General features: G+C 39.5%; 1 protein-coding gene across 2 annotated transcripts; it reads right to left on the bottom strand.

Moving 5' to 3' along the window:
* Nucleotides 1–1178: 1178 nt before the first annotated feature.
* On the bottom strand, nucleotides 1179–19965 carry LOC103634692 (cinnamoyl-CoA reductase 1). 2 transcript variants are annotated; one of them, XM_008657286.2, is made up of 5 exons: nucleotides 19748–19965; nucleotides 19444–19598; nucleotides 19152–19334; nucleotides 1837–2189; nucleotides 1179–1545 (listed from the first exon to the last, which is right to left on the bottom strand). In XM_008657286.2, the coding sequence occupies exons 1-5, from the start codon at nucleotides 19869–19871 to the stop codon at nucleotides 1377–1379; spliced, it is 984 nt and encodes a 327-aa protein (XP_008655508.1). In that variant the 5' UTR covers nucleotides 19872–19965; the 3' UTR covers nucleotides 1179–1376. The 2 variants fall into 2 exon arrangements, with proteins under 2 accessions (XP_008655508.1, XP_020398848.1); XM_020543259.1 differs by having other exon boundaries at nucleotides 1888–2189.
* Nucleotides 19966–23304: the final 3339 nt, after the last annotated feature.

The following is a 23304-nucleotide window of genomic DNA, read 5'->3' as shown; positions in this document are numbered from 1 at the left end:
CGCTTTAGCCTCTAAATTTTTGCAGATAGTTGGGCAGGTTTCTAAATATCAATTTGATATATTCAGTCGACACTAGGCTATGTATTATTGTGCTATGTAGTTTTAGTCGTCCCTTGGGGTTTCGTTGATGTCGGGATCAAAGTCACGGTGTTGTTCTTAAAATAGAATTTTTGTGTCTCCCATTCACCCCCACTCTGGTCACCTCACCAGTCCTTCAAACTTGAAAACTCCAGAGAAAGACAAGTATTCCATGCTCCCATCTTCCATTACATTAAATGCTCATTATTGTTTTGGCCAAATTATTGCTCCTAGTAGGATTACCTTAGTGTTGTTTGCCTTGTCCTTGTTATACCTAAGAAATTGGGGACATGTTTAGTAGAAAGTGCTAGTGCTCTACATCCTTCGAGAGAAAAGTGGTTTTAAATGTTTTATGAGACTTATTATAAAATATTCTTTTTAGCAAACCATGGGGACTTGATGCATGCTATTGCATTGCACAAGTGCGTCATCCTATGGAACGGTTCACCAAGCGACCACTCGAGACAAACCGTACAATCATATGTACTATTATGGCTCTAGTCTTGAATAGGTAACTAGGAGAAACTATGTGGACATTAGCTATGGTAGATGGGAATGGAGCAAGGATCTTTGTCCCTACTTTCACTTGACTATGCCTTGGGTGGCATGTCTTGGAGGGCCTACGTGTGAGAACTGTGATGGAGAGGTATTACGACCGATTGCCTTCTAGTATTCTGTCGTAGTCTAATACGCACGGGAGATCCTTTGTAAATGTTTCATAGTGAACCTTGCCACACCTCCCTGAAGATGTGAATGGTCTTGTAAACCTAGGCAAGTGGGCACCTTAACTTACAAGTAAAGTTGTACAACTTATATAGAGTGTCATAAAATTGATTAATCGGCCATGCTCACGTTCACACTATGATGCTATCCATGGACCAATGAATATATGGATTAAATTTTTGATTATTTTGACAGAAGCAAGGAAATGTGCTTAAGCTGGTCCAAGTGAGAACAATTGGTGACAACATAGTGGATTTCTCATACATTTGTTTAACAAGAACATTTGATTATTGGTTTGAATTATAAAAAAGTTGAGTGCTCATATGGTTGGACATTACATTGTGATATACTCATATTGAAGGATACTTTCAGAAAAATAGGAATATATGCTCACCAACTTCTTCCAAAAAAAGACATTGAACAACAACTTCAAGTTTGCCATATTTTATTTATTGGACAATTTGAGTGGTTATTCACTTTTAGAATCATATTTCTCATGTTCATACATAGTCCATGTATACCAACTGAGGCATTAACACCATCTTGTTGAAATCTATCTTTTGTATCCTTGTTCCTCATAGGGATGACTTATGTAGCAATATTGGGATATGACCATTCTCCTGTAGGCTGACCACTGTGTTGTATAAACTCTCTTTCAAAGTAGTGAACTTCATACCCAAAGCACCAAGGCGTTTTGTGGAGAACTTGTAAGGCTTAACCATTGGCTTGTTTTCATCCTTGCATCTAATTAAATGGTTAGACAAACAAAATAAAAACTTAAAATCCATAAAGACCAAAATGATGATGCATATATCTATATTTGCAAGAAATAGGGTTTAGAGACATTATTTTTAGATACATTTTGGTGGTGGTGGTGGGTAGTGCGGAGGGGTGCAGGAACCCCACACTTTTTTGTTAACTAATTAGTTTTGAAATCAACAACATTTCTAAAAGAGTATCATAAATTAGATGAAAATTGTATTTCAAATAAAGGATGTATTATTTGAAACCATAACAAGAATTGTAGATAATTACTTGTTGGTGATCGGGTATTGTGGGAAGAGTTCTCTCATCATTTGAACATACTTTGATAGATGTAGCATGTCACCTATGCAGAGGTACCGCCCATGCGTGCGTAAATCTTCATACACCAAAATATGGGCAAGGGCAACGTCTTGCACATCGACATATCCGCCAATTACATTTGAGTATGCCTTCTTTGTGCCCATCATGTAGGCAGCAACATTGGCTAAACTTATGTTTAATGTTGGTTGTAGCATTCTACCTATTGTCACTGATGGGACAACTATTAGTAGTTGTATCCCTCTCTTTAATGCCTCTTCCATTGCAGTGTTTTCAGCAGCCATCTTTGCATAGCAATACCAGTTCTGTAATTTAATCATACATATTAAGTCAATAAAAATGATGCATGCCAAACATACTTGGTCAACTGACCCATTAATAAGACAAATATATTTTTAGGAGGTTTTATGAGCCATATGTATGGGTAGCATCACATGGACCAGTTAAATTTTTTCCATGCTGAATTTTGGATGCTCATAATGAATCATGTACCATGTTTAAGTATTTATGATGATAAATTTGTCATTTTTTATGTTTGTTCTAAAAATATTATTTAATGACACAAAATATGGAGTTGACGATAAGATAACAACCATCACTATATGAGAAAATATATAAGATATCTCCACATATGTTATGACCTAAGATGATCCCTCACTTAAATCGTTTTTAAATCGCAACCTGATAGTAATCCATCACTAATAATTTGTCAATGTTCACTATGTTTAACTTAGAATTGACATTTCTTGTGTGCCATAGATGGATGGATGCTATATAATCATCGCTCTAGGTATGATGATATCAATGTTATATTTGAATTAAAACATGAAATTTCATTAAGAGTGAAAGCTTAATGAATGTTTTTGGTAATTGCGACAAATGGTGGGATAAAATTTACTCAACTGTTGCCTATAAGCAAGGTTAAGTCCACATTCAATATTGAGCAAGAACGACAACCATGGAAGTGATGGTGATAGCCATAAGTTTGAATCAATGTATCATATATATGAGAGAAGAAGAGAAAGGAAAATAAAATGCTATTGTGACAAAGGTATAGATAGGGAATTTTGTTTTGATAGTGAAGATGCAATATAATATATGACTAGATTTAGGATAAATGGTTGTACTATTAAGAAAGGAGTTTAATTTGACAATTTAGTATTCTAGTGTCACTAGGTGTTAAAATTATGGTCATTGCATATAGGCATAAATAAAACAATAAAAGAGCAAGTGAAAAATTTATGGAAAACACTTTGAGAAGTGCTTACTCTACTCTAATAGTTTTTTCAAAACATTTGAGAGTTAGCACACTTGTGAAGAGATGGGAGAGTTCTCTCCGTGCAACAATTCTGCATGCACCAGATGTGTACGGTGGTGCGCCAGGTGTGTGGACCATACATGTCTCAATGCATATGAGTTCCCAATCACAGTAGGTCATCGAATGTGTTCGATGTTGGCATCAGATGCTATATTGGATAGGGAACTCAGAGAGCTTGTAGTCTAGCACATCGACTCTGATATACATTAGACGTGTATGGTGTTATATCTGGTGTGTGCACTTGAGACCAAACTTTCACTAATTGTTGTTTTAAGTCGATAGAAATATAATTGCTGGGATTGCACTGGACGTGTTTGACGCAAGCACCAGTGGTGCAATGGACATGTTCGATGCCCCCAAAATTTGCTCTTAAAGATGGTAATAATTGGATTTTAAAAGGGTCCATAAATAGACCTCATGGATGACTAGCCACAATCTTAGAATACCATTCACTTGTGTATACCTCTTGATAGCTAAGAAACACAATCCACTTGCATCATTTGGGTCATTATTTGGTGAGATTGGAGAGCTCCTAGTGCAACATACTTAATTCTTGCATCTTGTGGCACTAGTTAAGTGGCTTGGATTGGTTGTTCTCATGTTACTCTTGGTGTTTGTCATTACATATATAGCCTAGAGTTTGTGTTATTGTTAGTGTCTTTTGGTGATTGTTTCTACTTCCGATTGTTGATTGTATGGGGCTCTTGTGCTTATTCCTCACGAGAGATTCAAAAAGAGCAACTTTAGTGGAATCATGGACTGGTGTGGTGCCTCTAATGTGGTTATTTTGGAGCCTATGTGTCGGGCTTGGAGTGTGATACCACTGAATCTTGAGGATAAATTATTACGTTCATTCACTTGTCTGATTTGTTTTGATTGCTATCACACTCACCTTCACATTCATATTCTTTTCTTGTATGGTAGTTTCTTGAGTATTTATTAAGAATATTACTGTAGTAACTAGTTGTTTTTAGTTCTTTTGTTAAGCCATCTAGTGTAGTTGTACAATTGCTAATTTTTTTTGCTTGAGTTAAATATAAAGATATAGCAACTAGAATTGTTTAAGGGCTTGCTTGTTGTGAAATATAGCTAGTAAAAGTAATCGCTTTTGCACCACTTTTATACTACTTAACTTTGCTTCAGTATTTATGGCTTTAAAAAGATTTTTTATAAGCTATTCACCCTCTTAAGCCATCTAGATCCTATCAGATAGCCATGTTGAAATAAAATATTGCATAATCGTATTGCATCAAGAGCCATTTACTTGTGTGGTGTTAGGTAATATGCATGTGCTTGCTTAATGAAGCTTGATCAAAGTAAATTCTTGAAAAATCTTTATTTGTTGATTGCATATATGAACTATTGCTATTGTTGAATGATGTTAATAATGAATCTTTATTTTCTTAGTGTAATTTGACTAAATCAAAACTAGGGTGTAATTTTAGTAAAATAATTATTATCAACAACAATTGTACATATTTAGTTTGGTTCAATGGGATATGCTTTCGAGATTAACTACTAGTTGAGATCTCAAATCTAGCGAATTAACGATGTCAATGATTAATTTTTCATTCAACTAGTTGTTTGTATAAGAGAATTATGTGTTTTATTCATAATAGACTCATGCTTATTATGTTGATGGCTAGTTGTAAATATGGACAATTAATTCCGATGTGGTAGGATACAAGAAAGTAGAAATTTCCTTTGGAGCATACTAACATACCTAGTTCATTATCACACTCACTAATTGAATTCCCTTTGTATTGCTCCATGCAATGTTCACTAACTTTGTTTTGTGGATTGATGACCTAGCCATATGGTTTTTTATTGGATTGATGCTCCTAGTTATAGCGTTTAGCTTTGCAAAAGTACATATTCCTTCTTGTACCACAAGTTAGTTCAAGAAAAGAAGTGTATTTACTAATAAACTTTGGCCACTAGAAATTATGGTGTTAGTTATACGATCTTTTGTTGCGCTTGGATTGAAGCGGATGGAAGTTAGGAAGAAGATTTGTTTTGATTTGGTTGGAGAGATGTATGATTAGTTATAGATGTTTAATGTTGTAGTTGAAGTATGAATTTAATAAAGTGACATGGTACATATAATTAGCTATTGCAATTCTATCACCAAGGCATGTGCTACTAGTGGTGTCCCCATGTATCAACCTTGAACATAGTAAAGACTTCCTTTTTCTCATGATTGGTTGTTTTGGTGATAGATACTTCTTCCTAAGTTAGATAGGCCATTGAAAAACATTTAATGATATAAGAATGATAGTTGTTTTGTTACAACCAATGTTGGTGCTCAAAGATGATTCTACAAATTGAAGATGCATTCCACAATAGATTAAAGAAACTTTGTGGATATGTATTATATATGGAAATGATATTCGTCATCCTTGGTGATAATCATCCATCTTGGAATGGCTTAACAAATATTCATTAATTGTTAAGTCATTTGTGATTTTTGTTAAGTCATTCCAGGGTTGGTGATCATCACCTCTAGTGATGAATAACATAATATATATATATATGTGTGTGTGCATGCACATGTGTGTGTTTGTATATGTGTCATTTGGTCTATCATCAATTAAGTATCATATTGAAAAAGTAGTTGTGCAATGGTGTTCTAAGCCCTTGATGACCATGGGTTCTTTATGTCTGAGAAAATATTATTGCAATATATTGACTTCTCCTATTTTGAATAACATTGTTTGCAAAGATACAAGAGAGGGTGTTGATTCGATCATTGGGAAGCATGAACAAATTTGATATAGTATACTAATATATAATCTAGTTGTTTTTATGGACATGAACATCAGAATCGTCTAAAAATATTATTGTATTTACATGTAGATTTTTTTGTGCTACCATCATGGTAATTAGTTTCCACTTGGGCTCTCATACTATTTTGTTGTCACACCCGGTTTTAAGGACAAAACTAAATGTCCACAATACATATATTCTCAGTTTGATTACATGTATAGTGGACATTCAGTTTTTTCCTTAAAACTATGTGTGATAGAAGTAGTATCAAAGCCCTAGTAACTATTGGACACAAGCCTAGAATAGAATTGGTTGACCTTAACCCTATTTTCCTCAAACTTAGTCTTACCTTTAAGATAGAAACCTCTTATGCTATTCTTACCTAATGGGAACTAAGGTAATGCACTCCTACTTGTTTCTAGATGGCACGTATTGGTTTGACTGTCACGAAGAGTTACAAAGGCCACATTTGCATCAGCATCAGAGTCTTCCCACCACCTCCACGACTTGAGGCAGGACCCTTGTACAACACCGCCATGGACATACCTAAGGACATAGAGTTTGACGACTAGTTCCCCAAGCCAAAAGATGAACAATGAAGGACTTAGAGCCTGAAGACCCATACCACCAGGACTACATGAATTAGCTTCAGTAGGAAGCTCAACTAGAGTTGCCTACTGACCTTGTGAACCCTAGAGTCGGTACAAGACTCTAATGACCCTAAAAACTAGCTCTTGGATGTGGATGTATCATAAGGAGGGATGGATAGGTCCAACGTTGACATCTTGGCAGACTACCAGGATCCCAATGATGAAGAAGTTGACACCAAAGATGAGGAAGACTCTAACGATCTGGTGAACATCGATGGGCATTGGATGCTAAAGCCACTTATACATGGAGTTCCCGATAGCTTCTGCTCTGGAGAATTTCACATAGGATGATTCGGTACCCGAGCACCCCCTACACCGAGTGGAGGAGGATAGTCCACTATATCAGTGGCTTGATGCTATGTTTCCTCTGCATGTTGCGACACCTGCTCACAGGAGTGGACTACATCGGGGCACAACACTAGCACATCTTGGGACAATACCCTAAGGAGTGGCTTGTATCGACCGAGATTATTGGCCCGAACGGATATGGAAGCTGAAAGGTGGAGGCATGACACTACACTTTTGTCTGCTAAGGACACCTTTGAGGCCAAGTTCAACGATGCAGCCAACATGGCTATGTCATCCTTCTACATCCTCAATGAGGATGTCCTAGATCAGAGTATCTACCGATACTACTCCTAATGTCGGGTAGGGCACAACCTCACCATCATCAACTTCTGCATGGCAGATAATAACATCCATATGGAGACCCTGTTTAAGTATATGGTATCCCTTAACACCGAGCATGATGTTACCCTAACAATGTTGGAAAACTTGAGGAGGTAGAACACAAAGCAGCGTGCTTGCCTGGATAACCTAGGACACCCTCATCTAATGAGGCAGCCCAAGAGCCCACATATTCCCCCAGTCACCTGAGATTTCCACACAACCACATGGAGTCTTGCACTCACTTATGCCACCTCTAGGATATCTTTGAGATGTAATAGGGAACTATGAATAATGAATAAAATTGTAATAGATCGATGGTATGAATGAATGGTTGTTATTGTGCCCATGATTGATTCGGTTCATTGTAATGATTGGTCTAGAGCCGAAGATTTCCATCTTGGCTCAGTTCAAAAACTTATATGCTAAAAATATAGTTCCTTATATATGAGTGTAACTCCTAGTTTTAGGGAAAACCATGTTCACCCTTACATCTTCTATCTATTCTTACATGAGGAAGAAACCTTATCTGGCCTTGGCTTTGGGATGAATAGATGGACACAGAGGACGTGGATGTGACCACGACATCAACCAAGGAAACCAAGATAACTAGGAACACTTGCTCAACACGCCGCCACTCAATATAGAGTAGTTGCATCATAACCAGACCTAAGTTATGAATAACTTTGAGCAACTAATTGAAACTATATTCTAGCTCTACCAGAACCCCACACATGCACCACCCCAAGAGAGGCGTGGGGAATCCATGAGGGGTAATCCTCCTATGTTTACCCACTCGGGTGACCACTTGGTTTTATAGGACTGGATCTAGGTAGACGAGAGAGATGTGGTCACAATGTCATATTTGCCTCTCGCGAATTGAGAGGATCTGCCTAGGAATGGTAGAAAGCATACCCCTACGCCCACACTGAGCTAGAGACCATCAGCTGGCTTGAAGTCAAGGAAAGTTTCAGGGCACACCATGTCCCTAAAGGCATGGCCAGTTAATACTGAAAGAGGTTCGTCTAGCTATCGTGATATGCACCAATGAAGTGGACACAGACAAGAAGAGGTGGCACCTCTTCCTTAAGTGGCTAGTAGACCCATTACAATACCAACTCATGAACCATGTGTTGCCCAAATTCAAGTAGTTGGTGGACAGGGCACTGATCACCGAGCTTAAACAAGGTGAGATGGAGCATTGCAAGCACAAGCATACAATGCATTCCACAACCCACAACAATCGATCTTGGCTAATGTGATCTCCATAAGGACAACACCACCTCCAAGGGAGCACAGGTCAACTGTAGTATCAGCACAGCAATCAACATAACCAGTGCCCCTAGGGTCAGAACTTATAGGGTGGAGGACAACATCAGCAACCCCCATCATTGGCCAATGGTGCCAACGCTCCCTGGGCCAACCTACTTGCGCATAATGGGGGCAACAACTGCTTCAAGTGCGGGGGAGCTGGACACTATACCAACTTCTATCCATAGAGGACCCCACGACAACAAGCTCCTCAATAGAAGGTTGAAGGTGGCCACTAGGCGCCGCAACAGAGGCAACCCCGAGTCCCCTTCGGCAACGTGAACCACATAACTGCTGAAGTTGCATAGGAGGACGCCATAGTGCCCCAAAATAAGTTTGAAATAGACTCTCATCCAGTCACTGTGCTTTTTTATACTGGAGCTTCACATGGATTTATGTCTACACATGTTGTGGGAAAACTAGGATTAGAGACAACCCCCATGCCTACCTCCATGGTTATAGATTTGCCTAGAGTTAGAATGGAGTCAAGATATTTCTGTCCCCTACTAATTCTCTTTTTAAGGGGGTAGCCTTTCATTCCACCCTTATAGTCCTGGAGTCTAGCGGGATAGACATGATAGTTGGTATGGAGTGGCTCAAGGAATTCAAGGCCCATATAAATTGTGGGGCATAGAAGGGTGAAGTTGGTTGCACCCAAAAGAGAGGAGATTGGGATAAGAGTCGACACCCCCTAATCTAGTCAGTGCTTTGCTCTGGACACATTGAAGCCTAAGGAGATGGAAGATATTCAAGTGGTGTTAAAATTCCTGGATGTATTTTTGGAGGAGCAACATTGTATGCCGCCGAAATGAGAGATCAAATTCTCAATCGAACTATTACCAAGGACGATTCTCATTGCTAAGAGAGCCTATAGAGCATCCTCTATGGAAATATAGGAAGCTAAGAAATAGATCAATGAGTATTGGAGAAAGGGTTTATCCAACACAACACCTCACCATGGGAATCCTTGGTAATCTTCATGGAGAAGAAGGACGATACACAACAGATGTGTATAGACTACTGAGCGCTCAATGCAGTAACCATTAAGAACAAATACCAGTGCCATAGATGGATGACCTATTTGATCAGCTAATAGAATCATGTGTCTTCTCTAAGATAGATCTTCATATAGGGTTCCATCAAGTAACTATTAGACCATCTAATATACCTTAGATCACCTTCATCTCAAGGTATGGTCTCTATGAGTATATGGGCATGTCCTTCGGGCTCACCAAAGCCCCATCATTCTTTATGTACCTAACGAACAACGTGTTCATGGAGTTGGAATACCTTGACAAGTTTGTCGTAGTATTCATTGACAATATCTCGATCTACTCCAAGAGTGAGGAGGAACATAACAAACATCTAAGGTTGGTGCTACAAAATCTTCAGGATAACAACGTTGTGCTAAGTTTAGTAAATGTAAATTTTGGACACATCAAGTGCCTTTCCTTGGCCATATCATCTATAATGGAGGGATTTATATTGACCCCAAAAAGGTGTAAGATGTGCTTAATTGGAAACCACCTCAAAATGTTAGAGACATTCGGAGCTTTCTTTGAATGGCTGGATATTACCAAAGAATCATTAAAGGATTTTTGAAACTGGTCAAACCCATGACTAAACTCTTAGAAAAGGATGCTAAGTTTGCCTAGTCGGACAATTGCCAAAAGTCATTCAAGGAGTTGAAGAAGCAACTTACAACTGCCTCAATTCTAGTCCTACTAGACATTCAAAAGTTGTTCTCCGCATACTGCGATGCATCACATCTAGGATTGGGTTTTGTGTTGATGCAAGAGGTGAAAGTAATTTCCTATTCATTGAGGAAGTTGCATAAGCATGAGCAACAGTACCCCACAAACGACCTAGAGTTGTCTATAGTCGTCCATGCTCTAAAGATATGGAGTCACTATTACTTCGAGATCAAGTATGATATCTACACGAATCACAAGAGCCTAAAGTATACTTTCACCCAGATTGAGCTCAACATGAGGCAACAGAGGTGGCTAGAACTAATCAAGGATTATGACCTAGACGTGCATTATCATCTCGTTAAGGCAAACATAGTGGCAGACTCACTAAATCAAAAGAGTCAGATCAACATGCTAGTGCGGCACAAAATGCCACCTGAGTTGGGAAAGGAGTTTGACCATATTAGAATAGGGTTAGTGAGCCATACTAAGGGATTACTTTAACAGTGGAACCCACCTTAGAACAAAGTATCTGGAAGGGTCAACTTAAGGATGAAAAGATACTCGAGATAAAAGAGTTGATTCATAATGAGAAGGCCCCCACGATTCCACAAAGATGATTCAAGAACCTTGTGGTATGGAGAAAGGATCTATGTCCCCGACATTAGGGAGATCCAAGAGCTTATACTCAAGGAGGCACATGAGACCACCTACACCATCCACCCTGACGGTGAGAAGATATACCAAGATATCAAGAAGAGATTTTGGTGATATAGGATGAAGAGAGAGAGATAGCAGAATATGTAGTTGTGTATGATGTATGCCAAAAGGATCAAGGCTGAACACCAAAGGCTCGCAGGATTGCTACAACCCCTGAATGGCCCAAAGTGGAAGTGGTCAGAGATTGACATGGACTTCATAGTGGGCTTATCCAGAACATAGGAGGTCTATGACTCGATCTAGGTCATAGTAGATCAGCTAATAAATGTTACCAGTTTTATACCGTCAAAACCACATATACAGTTGCCAGGCTGGCAGAAAACTATATGGAAAGGACAGTTTACCTAAATGGAGCACTAGAAAAGATTGTGTTAGATCGAGGTACATAGTTTACCTTGCACTTCTAGAAGCAGCTACACGAGTATATAGATACAAAGTTAGCCTTCATATTGGCTTATCACCCCTAGACCGATGGCCAGACTGAGAGAGCCAATCAGATACTCGAGGGCATGCTCCATGCTTGTACCGTACAATATGGAACAAGCTAGGATAATAGCTTGCCATACATAGAGTTCTCCTATAATAATAGCTATTAGGCCAGCCAGAAGATGTCGACATTTGAGGCCCTCTATGGTAGATAGTGCAGGAGTACATTACACTGGAGCCAAGTCGGCAAAAGGCAAGTCATTGGACCCGAGGTCATCCAAGAGGCTGAAGACCAAGTCAAGGTGATCCAGGAGAACCTAAGGATTTCCCAATCATGAAATGAAAGATATGCCGACAATAGGAGGAGAGATCTAGCATTCAAGGTAGGAGACTTTGTCTACCTCAAGGTATCCCCCATCTGAGGGTTGCGTAGGTTCTGGATAAAGGGGAAGTTATCACCTAGATACATTGGACCCTTTAATATTTTGGAATGAAAGGGTGAGGTGGCCTACCAGCTAGAGCTACTCAAGAGGTTAGTACATGTGCATGACATGTTCCATGTATCTTAGCTTAAGAAGTATTTAAGATTACATGAGGAGCAGTTGCCAATGGAGGATCAAAACGTTCAAAAGGACCTGACCAACATCAAGCAACCAGTAGAGATCTTGAAGACGGCTAAAAGTTCTACCTGGAGGAATGTGGTGAAAATATGTAAAGTCGGATGGAGTCACTACACGCCAGATGAGGCCACTTGGGAAAGAGAGGACGAGCTCTGAGCCAATTACTCTAACCTATTCTACTAGCCTAACCTAGAATCTTAGGACAAGATTCCTTTTAAGGCAGGTATGTCTGTAACTTAAAACCCAACTTTTGCATAAAATAAAATCTCTTTTAAATACATAATAGCATGCCATGAGTTTGAAATTTTTTCCTTTTAAAAATAATTTTTATTATATTTTATCCTAAATAAACAAAGGGGAAACTTATTTTTAAATAAAACCCCTCATCAATAAATCAGCCCAAACTTTACCAAAATGTTCGTCTGAATATTTCTGGTTTTCTATAAAATATTGAAGTGATTTGGAGTTTAATTGATTTGGTTTTAAAAATAAAAATTAAATTCAAAATCTAGAAAAGATAAAAGATAAAATAGTGCCCAAGCTAGCCCAAAAGGCTTTAAGTGCAGCTCGTGCCACAACCGCTGATAGGTGGGGTCGATCTGTCTGCGCTCCCTCTCACGCTCTTGCCCGCGCACACTTGCTAACAGGCGGGTCCGAACTGCTAGCCACTCCCCACACGCACACCCCCTCTCTCTTTGACGTGTGAGATCTAGATGTCATGACCAACCTCGCATTGCTCTCACTGTTCCTCGATTGTATTCCTCCACTAATCTCACCTGTACTCAATCGAAACACCAATCTTAGGCCCTGTTTGTTTCATCTTCTGGCAGCTTCTGGCCACCAAAAGCTGCTGCGGACTGCCAAACGCTCAGCTTTTCAGCCAACTTATATAAAATTCGTTGGGGGCAAAAACCATCCAAAATCAACATAAACACATAATCAGTTGACTCGTTGTAATAGTAGGAATCCGTCACTTTCTAGATCCTGAGCCCTATGAACAGCTTTATCTTCCTCCACATGTAATCGTAATGATACTCAGATTCTCTCCACAATCAGATTCTCCCCACAGTCAGATTTTTAGAAAAGCTGGTCAAAAAAAGCTAAACCAAACAGACCCTTATTCTCGCCACCCAATAGACGGAGTGAAGAGCATTCACTTCCCTCACCCTCTCCCTCCTTCCCCTGATGCTTGCACCATTAACTCGAGCACAAACGCCAACATTCAAACAATAAAATAGCCATGCACCCTCACTGACATCCCCTTCAGCCAATCAATTGCGCCCACCTATAAAAGAAGACCCCCACCCCCTGCTCACCCCAATTCGAACTCCCAGCCACCCAAGCACCCTCCCCTTGTCACCAGCGTTGTTGCTGCCATTCAAGGAATCGGAGCCTGTGTTCCACCCTCATCGAACTACCCCAACCTCCCCACGGGTGTCACTAGCCTCGCATGAGCTCGAGGACTTTGCAACGAGGCTTCACCGAAGCTATGCCGACCTGATGACACAACCCTATCGTGCCCCACTACCATTGACCCAAGCTACTAGGCATGCCCTGACCCCTGCTCAGCACTCAGAGGTGCATCACTGGGTAACCCACCTCATATGCTCCCTCTCAAGATAAATAACGCAAGATACACTCAGAAATTGTTCGCTGAAGATCACCCCTCCATCGCAAACACACCTACACCACCATTAACGCACCACCATCCATCCCCTAGCCCTGAGGTGGTGCCTAGTGTGTTTGCCATCGCCCACAGTGGCATGGCAACAAGCCCCAGTCTTGCCCGACCACTCTGCTGCTCGGCGTAGCTCACAATGGTGAACCCTGCCACATAGGCCGTCACCGCCGCTCGCGCCGTGCCCACACCCCTGGCATTTAATTAGTCTTGTTCACATGTAATCCAATAACCAAGAATCCTCGATACATGTCAGCGTCAGTCCCCAAAGTGCTAAAAGTGGTTTTTGCATAAGAGATCCTCGGTTTTTAAAAAATAAACATATAGTCCACCATAGTTGATTCTAAGGACCTCAAAAATATTTTTAAATCCCCAAGAAGTTGTAGATAATTAAATATATACCCATGGTAGCTTTAAAATGAATAAAATTTCATATATAATTCATTTTAAATCCAAATTGAATGGTTTTATTCTCAAAGAAATCCTGAAAATGCCTAAATAATTATAGGACTAATTTGAATGGTTTTTTCATGTTTAGTGTATTGTTTCTTATTTTGTGACTATGTTTGTTGTATGTACGTGAGTAGATTCAGAGTATTGCACCTGTCCCGAGGGCCCCACTTTTGAGGACCTCAAAATCCCAGAAACAAAGGTTTTAATGACAATCTAGATGAGGTGAAGTTGAATTTTAGTGAAAGTAGAGATGGGGGTTGGGAAGGAGTATGAGAATGATGCGGATAGGGATGTGAAAACGGTAAGCTAGAAGATACCATGGAGGGTGACAATACTTTGTCAAGTGGTGTTGTTTTTTTGGCTCCGCCCTCAAGAAGTAATCAATCTCTAGAGAATAATATCATGGAAATGGCTAACAATATTATGGTCATGGTAAGGGAGGAAAGCCTCCAATGTTGGTGGTAGGTATGGCTACTACAGCCATTGATGAGGTTCAGAAGGCATCAAAGCAATCGAGTCCTTGATTGGCTAAGTACAATGACATTGACTCCATGTAGAATGTAAAGAAGAGGACAACTTTGAAAAATCTAGACTTCAATGGAGGTAATGCTTCAAACTTCTCTTCCATATAGTTTCCTTCTATTGATATTTTTGCTAATGTCTTGAACCTAGGAGTTAGCTTGGCAGATGTTCCTAGTTCTATTTCTGATTTGATTAGTTTTTTTAAAATATGTTAAGATGGCAAGAACTAGACTTGGACCGTTTAGAATGAAGGTCTTTGCTAATTCCGATTTTTTGAGTGATGAAGGTGGCGATGATTTTGATTTTAATGTTATTCTTGGTCACCTATATGGTGAGTTGTTGGAAAAAGTAGTAGATGATGATAGTGATCACATAATTAAGTTGTCAATTTAGAACTGTCTTCAAAAGGAAACAAATCCCTATCTTTGACTGGACCAATGTAGAGGCAAAAATTGTGGGTCTCTTAAAAACAAAAAACATTTTTCATGATGAAAGTAATCTTTTGAAATAGGAGAGGTCTTAGTGACTTCGGTATATATAGGTTCCTATCTAATTGGTTAAGAGAGCAAAAGCTAGACTTCGTTGCTCTTATTGGAACTAGAAAAATAATGTTTGAAAATTGTCCTTAACAATATTTGTGGAGGATAATAATATAACTCGTACTAGATGAACCTCATGGTAGGTCTGAGTGCATCCTCTCAAAAAATAATTATAAAATATTTGATATTGGTATTATTGATGAGGGAGACTTCTATGTTAAGTTCTAGCATAGTAATAAATTAAAGTAGATGACTTTCAATGGGTTCTTATTGCAGTGTATGGATCTACACAAGTGAAACATAAAGTGGTTCTCCTCACTGAATTGACCCAAACCTATGTAATACAAAATCAGTCCTATTCTTGTGGGTGGTGATTTTATTAACACACAATGACCACAACTAAAACAACGATATATACAACGATCAATGACCTTTCCTATTTAATGTTATAATCAATAGCTTGGATTTAGGGGGAACTTGATCTCTCTACCACGAAATTCACCTAGGCTAATTCTTGAGAAACACCAACTTATGATAAGCTACACCAAATTTTAGTGAGCACAGAGTGGGAGTATAATTTTTACTTGCAATGGTACAAGAATTGATAAGAGAAGTATCAGATCATACTTCACTACTTTTTGGTACTAGGAGTGGCACACATAGAAACAAGCAATCAGGTTTCAAGTTTCAACTTGGTTGGTTGTTAAAGGATGGATTTATGAGTTCGTTGCTAAGGTCTGGAAGAATTTATGTCGAGGCAATTCTCCTCTTCAAAAATGCCAAAGTAGTAAACAAAAGCTTTGAACATTCTTATGTGGTTGGGCCAAGAATGTTAGTGGCAATAACATGAAATAAAAAGCAAGATAATTAAATATTCTAAGGAGTTAGATAAAAAAGCAGAGCTTCAACTGCTTAGTAATATTTAAATTGATCTTAAGAATTACTTTGAAGAGAGTCTAGCTCTTCTTTATGTGAAGAAAACATCCAATGGTACCAAATAGCTAGGACAACTAATTTGTTATATTGTGATTGTAACGGTAAGTATTTTCACTTAGTGGCCAACTGAAAGCATAGAAAAGCAAGGATTTTCTGTTTAGAGCAAGATGGAGTAACGAGGGTGATGGAGGTCTTAAGAAATTCATTCCCAATTATAATAAATGTCTCTTTTAAGAACTAGCTAGTAGTAGTTTTTTTGTTGAGAGAGTATGTTACAATTGACTTCCCACAAGTTTCACAACTCGAAAATGATATCTTAAATGTGAATTGTAGAACATAATCAAGCTCCTAGACTTGATGTGTTCCTAGCAGAGTTCTAACAAGTGTTCTAAGAAGTTTTATAAGAAAATGGCATGTTTTTCTTTTCTGAATTTCATAAGGGTGATCTCCCAATCTATAGCCTTAGCGAGCCAAAATTTGGTATAATCAGTTTATTATGAAAGCGAAAGGAAGCTACATGGACACAATAATTTAGACCCATTTTTCATTGAATGCCAGTTTCAAAATATTTTAAAGAAGTGATAACTAATCGAATAGCCCTAGTTGCTCAAAATAATATTCAACCATTATAGTCGACTTCCATGAAGGGTTGGAATACTTTGGTAGGAGTGGTCACTTTGGATGAAATTACACATGAGATGCATAGAAAAAAGTTAGATGGGATGATCTTAAAGCTATAAATTGAGAAAGACTACGATAAAGTAAAGTTATCCTTTCTACAACAGGCTTTACGAATGAAAGTTTGGTGCTAATGGATCGACCAAATTATGAGGGGTGGGAGTGTTAGTGTTATAGTAAATGATGAAGTAGGACATTTCTTCTAAACCATTAAAAGAGTAAGACAAAGTGATCACTTGTCTCCTGTTGTTTTTAATCTAGTTGCAAATATGCTACAATCTTGATTTTCCAAGCTAAGAGTAATTGAAAATACAATGGAGTTGTCCTACTTTTTGTTGATGATTAACTATCTATACTTTAACATATGGATGACACTATACTGTTTTTGGTCATGACACACTTAGATATAAAGATCTCAAGCTAGTGCTTAGTACCTTTGAACAATTATCAGGATTGAAAATTATTTTTTATAAAATTGAGTTTTTTGTTATGGTATAGCCAAGGACTGTGAACAAGAACATATGCAAGGTTGTTTGAGTGCAAGAAAGGGGTTTTCCATTTATGTTTCTTGGTATACCTAATGAACAATAAAAAACTTTCTAATAAAGATGGGGCTTACAATGAGGAGAAGTTTTAGAGTAAACTTAGTAGTTTGAAAGGCAAATTATTTTTGGTTGGTGGGATATTAATCTTGATCATTCAGTGTTAACTAGCTTATCCATGTTCATGTTATCTTTTTGAAGTCCCTAGAAGTGCCTTCAAAAATTAGATTTCTAATGCTCTCGATTTTTATGGCAATGTATGAGCCCTAGAAGAAATATTGTCTTGTTAGGTGGAGTGTTCTATGTAAATTAAAAGTACTGTTTGGACTTGGAGTACCTAATATAGAAATTCAAAATAGATATCTCTTGAGAAAGTGGTTGTTTCGGTTGATTAAAAGGGATGGGGGTTTGGCAAAATCTTCTAAGAATGAATTACCTATCTAACAAATCCCTAACACAAGTACAACACAAACTAGGAGATTCTCATTTCTAGATTAGCGTTATATATGGAAAGCAAAGGATGATTTTCTAGTAGGCGATTCTTTTAAAGTGGAATGTGGGCAACAAATTGGGTTTCTGCAAGAAATCTGGTTAGGAGATAAGCTTTTTACAGAGGCATATCCTGACCTTTGTCGAAATGTGAGGAAGAAAGACGATGCACGCGGTGGCAAATATATCCTACGGCCAACACCGCTTAATGTATCTTTTAGGAGAGGGTTGGTTGATGCAAATCACACATCTTGGGTTGACTTAGTGTCAAAAGTTGTACAAGTTCACCTCGCAAATGGGAAAATTGTTTTATTTGTGGAAACTTAATAGGAATGACTTGTTTAAAATACAACCTATATATAGGAATAAGATTCAACTTGGTGTTATGCCTGCAAAAAGCCCACTTTGGAATTAAAGTTGCCACTAAATTTTTTTCTCAGTGGTACTTCCAAAAGGAGTCACTCTGACTAAAGATAATTTAGCGAAACAAAATTGACATGGAAGTATCAAGTATTGTCTCTATAGTTCTGCTGAAACTATCCAACATTTATTATTCTTTGGTTGTCACTTTATGGGCTTTGTTTGGAATACAGTGTATATGACTTTTGGAATTCAACCACATACTAGCATTTCTAATTTGTTTGGTTCTTGACTGGATGGCTTAAATCTTAAGCTCAAAAACCAAATCAAGCTAGGAGCATCTTACTTTATTTGTTGGGTATTATGTTTAGCAGAAATATAATGATATGGTACTCACTATTTTCTTTTTTATTTACCATGTTTTAGTTTAAAAATGAACTAGCAGCCGACAAATTCGAGGAGGCAGTATTTAACTAGGCTAAATTTAATATATACTTATATGCAATCAAGTTTCAACCTTACATATTAGATCCAACAGTGGTGCATGTTGCATAGAGAGGAAGAGCGGCTGCTATCCAAGAATAGTTGCAGAATCTAGGATACTTTTATTATGACAGGCCTATGCGAATTTTGATTGGAACTTCGAAAATCACATTGAAGTTTAGTCCTTCCTTTCTATATGCATGGTGCACTCCTAGTTGGGCTAAACTTGTCGCTTGTTTGTAATTTTTTTTCCCCACGTGGACATTGGTTTGTACGACCTGCTTGATTCTCAGCTATCTATTATCTTCGGACGGTAGATGCTGAAACTTTATTCTTTTATTTAAAAAATATGCGATAACACCATCATGTACGGTTACTTTAATAAAATTGATTGAATAGCGTAGAAGTACGTAGTGGACCTGTGTTTGTTTGCAGAATTCAGGGTCACTCCAACAACCCTCGTCCAGAGTCTGGTCAGGGCTCCTGTTAGGGTTCATGTGGATAGCTCCGTAAGATGAGGTGAACACCACACGTTGCACTCCCATGTCTGCTGCAGCGTTCAGAACGTTCTTTGTTCCCTCAACAGCAACCGGCACAAGGTTCTACATGCATGTATATCATTGCGTCGTCAAGCATAAGCATAAGCGTAAGCAGAGATAAGTACGTATATCTGTCATATATAAGGAGGAGGAGGAAGTATAGACTACTGACAGGATCATTCGACACCGGGGAGGCAACATGGAAGACACCATGACATAAGCTGAACGCACGACAAAGCGACATGTAGTCCAGCACGTCAGCATGGTACAGAGATAGCCGTTCTTGAGCTCCATCCAGTGCCAGCAGATGGGCATTCTTGGGGTCCTCTGGCACCATATAGAAAAAAGATAGTATTATATATGTAAAGGATAGAAAGTAATTAGCATCATATGGAAATTTACAGGTTCTGTTGTTTTTTTAAAAATTTTACTAAATTTATTTATGGTCTAGAAAGTGGACTTGCACACTCACTCACCAGGGTGCCTCGCGGTGCCCCTCACAACGTAGCCGCGTTGGAGCAGCTCCTTGACCAGCCATGACCCGATGAAGCCTCCAGCTCCGGTCACGCAGACCAGCTTCTCAGCAGCTGCCTCGGCCATGGTCGTGGCTCCGACAATCGATCGGTTGATGCTGTGAACACTGGTGCTCCTCTGCTCTAGCTCTTGTGGCTCAACTTAATTAGCTGGCGCACGAAACAGGCTCTTGTGTATATATATACACTAGTTTAACTTCACTTCATTAAATAAACATTAGGTATAAGGCTCTACCTGCTTCAAGATACTAGCAGCAATAATACGAAGCTAAAAAAACGAGGATGTTCGCGCCCGGATTCCTCGTGGGTCTGAAATTAATGTCTAGCGCAAATCATTGGGTGGGGAGTAGTAGGCTTTCTTCGCTTTCAGAAGCAAACAACTTGAGCTGATGAGACAAAAACAGATTGATCTGAAATCATCAGTTATTAATTTTTAATTCCATAGTTAAATGCACACCTACAATATGGTTAGAGCATGCGATTGGGGTCTCGGGGAGAGATATCATCGGATGCACATGCACTAGGAAATTCACTAAAAGCTAGTAGACGATCACAAGCCAGATCAGAGCCTACTCTGTATATATACCAGTATAGCTTCATCGGTCAGTGGGTGTTCGACACCGCTCCACTTCAACAACTTCAGCTCTCCTCCACCAACTCTATCATAGAGTAGCTCTACTCTAAAGTTTATCAATGGATATTTAAGACTACTCCAGCTCTAGAAAATTTAGTGGAGTTGATGAAGCAGATCATTAGATACCAAAAAACCGTGGACAAAAGCGGACGCAGAACAGAGATTCATGGGGGCTAAGAAAACCACATGATAAAAGACCATAAAAAAAACTAGTGTTACATTGAATTCAAGTTTCATATCAATACATGATACAAGTTCAAAGAACAAAAATATATATATATAAGAAACAAACATACTCCTAAGTTCTTGCTGACCGAATTGAAGTCATATGTACCTTGGCAAAGTCGATCTCCTCAAAGGGCGGGAGCACTGGGAAGAGAACGATGTCAGATGGGCTCTCCGGTAGAGAGCCAGGGCTCGCTGGTTCACCAAACTCGTCGGTCGCTGAGGATAGGTCTTCTTGCCGTGACGGGCAAGAACGGGCCTCCCAGGTGGGCCGGTGTCGCGACGATGACTAGCGGGGTGAAGGTGTCGGGGTCAAACAACATCACGCGTCGGGAAGGGGCAACAACGGGCGACATCATGGCTGGCTAGCTCGAGCGGTGTCAGGAAGAAGGGGTCGGAATAGACAGATGTGTGCACTGGACGAAAGAGGAGAATAAAAGTTGGGAAAACTGAGTCGATCCGACAAGGAGATCTAAAACAAAGCTGATTTTTTACCATAAGGATAGGGTTGGTTTGGTACACACAATACTTTTTTCTACACTTAACATTAAATAAACATTAAGTATAAGAGGCTTTCAAAATTCGAGGGGGTCTATGGCCCACTTTGCCCTTCTATGGATCTGCTCCAACTTCTGTCCTAGTCTCTACAACAGCCACCTATCCTAGGTCCTCCGCGACGGTCGCCAATAGGGCCATGCATCCTCGTTCTAAGGGCATGCTTGTTTGAAATTATAATCTGCTCAGATTATATAATTTAACTTATTTTGAACTAAGTATTATTTCAAAATAAGTTATATTATATAATGTGGACAGCCCCCTGAATTATTTTGGTGAGCTTCATCTATATAAAGTATATGAACTAAACCTAATGCATAAGGTAAAAATGAGAAATAGACTTGATTTGATCGATTGTTGGGGGTTCAATCGGTCGTAGCCCTTCATCTATATAAAGGGGGAGGTCTGGATCCGCTTCAAACTGTTTCCCGAGTTAATCCCGCGGTTTTAGATAACAAATCTCACGAGAAACTAGAAACCCTAACTGTCTCTGCGCACGCGCGGACCGTCCGCGCCACCACCGCGGACAGTTTGGACCGCGGACCGTCCGGCCTTAGGGCTGGACCGTCCGCGTGGCCCTTTTTTGGTTTCCAACATATGCTCCCCTGCCTTTTGGTAAAGGTTGACGAACCAAAAGCATATGAACTAAACCTGATGTAAGTCACCGGCTTTTCAAAATAGAGATCATTCAATAAAGCACCAATGTATAAAGGCCGTTTTGGATTGTGTCTTTCTCGGCCATGACCATTTGATCAATGGATCAAAATGAATAGAATGGAGGTGTCCCACAGCCTGGATAGACAAAGGGACTATAGATGTACCATGGATTCATCGTCGTGCCATTCCACACTTGAGTAGGACAATATACCGACGATGAATAAACGAGTGGAAAGTACACTGGTCTCATAGGATGAACAGGCGATGCTTGTCGCGTCGTCTTTTGGGCCATTTTGTTCGGCCGTTTTGTTTTAGCGGGTGACTGGGGTTTCTTCGTTGACCGATCACGTGGAACAGTCTTTTTGCTAGCATTTTTGGAGAGCAACTAATCAAAAGTAGGGTCGGCTTTGATCAGCCGACTATATGTGCTTTGCCCTTGCGTCTTTTTCCTTGCTTCGTGTAGAGGCTGACGCCTTTGGTCACAGGTGGATTGTCCGGCTGAGTTAGCCGGACCGTTTGTCTGAGCACCGGACCGTCTACACGTAGGTGCTGGACCATCTGCGATGTTCGGGCCAGGCTGATGTGTTTGGTTCATTAATTGTGCCTACCCCCTGGCGTCTTCGGACTTTTTAGCCTTCTCGTCCGAAGCCTTTCGAGCAATCTCCTTTTGTGATATAATTGACATGCGAGGATCGCCAATGACGATGCCCTTGCCTTTGCCTTTATCGGCCATTTCGGACCGAACCAAGACCTTTTTGCATGTGATTTCTATTGTATTAACATGAAAAGGTTGTGTGTCTACTTGCATCTCCTGAAAAGCTAATCGGCCCTCATTTATGGCCGATTGTATCTGTCGAAGAAAAATATTACAATCATTGGTGGCATGAGAAAAGGAATTATGCCACTTACAATAAGCACGCCTCAATTCATCAGGAGAGGAATAGTATGAGTTAATTTAATATTGTCGTTTTTTAGTAACTCATCAAATATTTTATCGCATTTGGCAACATTAAAAGTAAACTTAACTTTTTCTTGTCGATTCTTTCAAATCGACTGTAAAGCAGAACATGCGGAAGGTTTAGCCTGTCCTGGCCAAACCAATTCGGCGGTGTATACATCCGTGGATTCATCGTCCGAGTTATCGTATCCCACTAGATGCATCTTATGGCTAGCCGATTTTGATGTTTCCTTACTTCGGCTTTCACAGGTCATAGCCCGCTGGTGCAAGTGTACTAGCAAAAAGAATTGGGTGCCATCTATTTTTTATTTTAAGTAGGGTCGTAACCCATTGAAAGCTAGCCCTGTTAGTTGTTTTTCTGCGACATGGATCTGAAAGCATCGATTTCTAGTGTCCTAGAACCTCCAGATATAGTCATTAACCGATTCTTCAGGCCCCTGTCGGACTAAGGCTAAGTCAGCCAATTCTAAT

This window comes from Zea mays, chromosome 8 (assembly GCF_902167145.1).
Source record: "Zea mays cultivar B73 chromosome 8, Zm-B73-REFERENCE-NAM-5.0, whole genome shotgun sequence".
NCBI classification, from domain to species: domain Eukaryota; kingdom Viridiplantae; phylum Streptophyta; class Magnoliopsida; order Poales; family Poaceae; genus Zea; species Zea mays.
The sequence above is the reverse complement of the archived record's forward strand: the minus strand, read 5'-3'. Positions and strand labels throughout refer to the sequence as shown.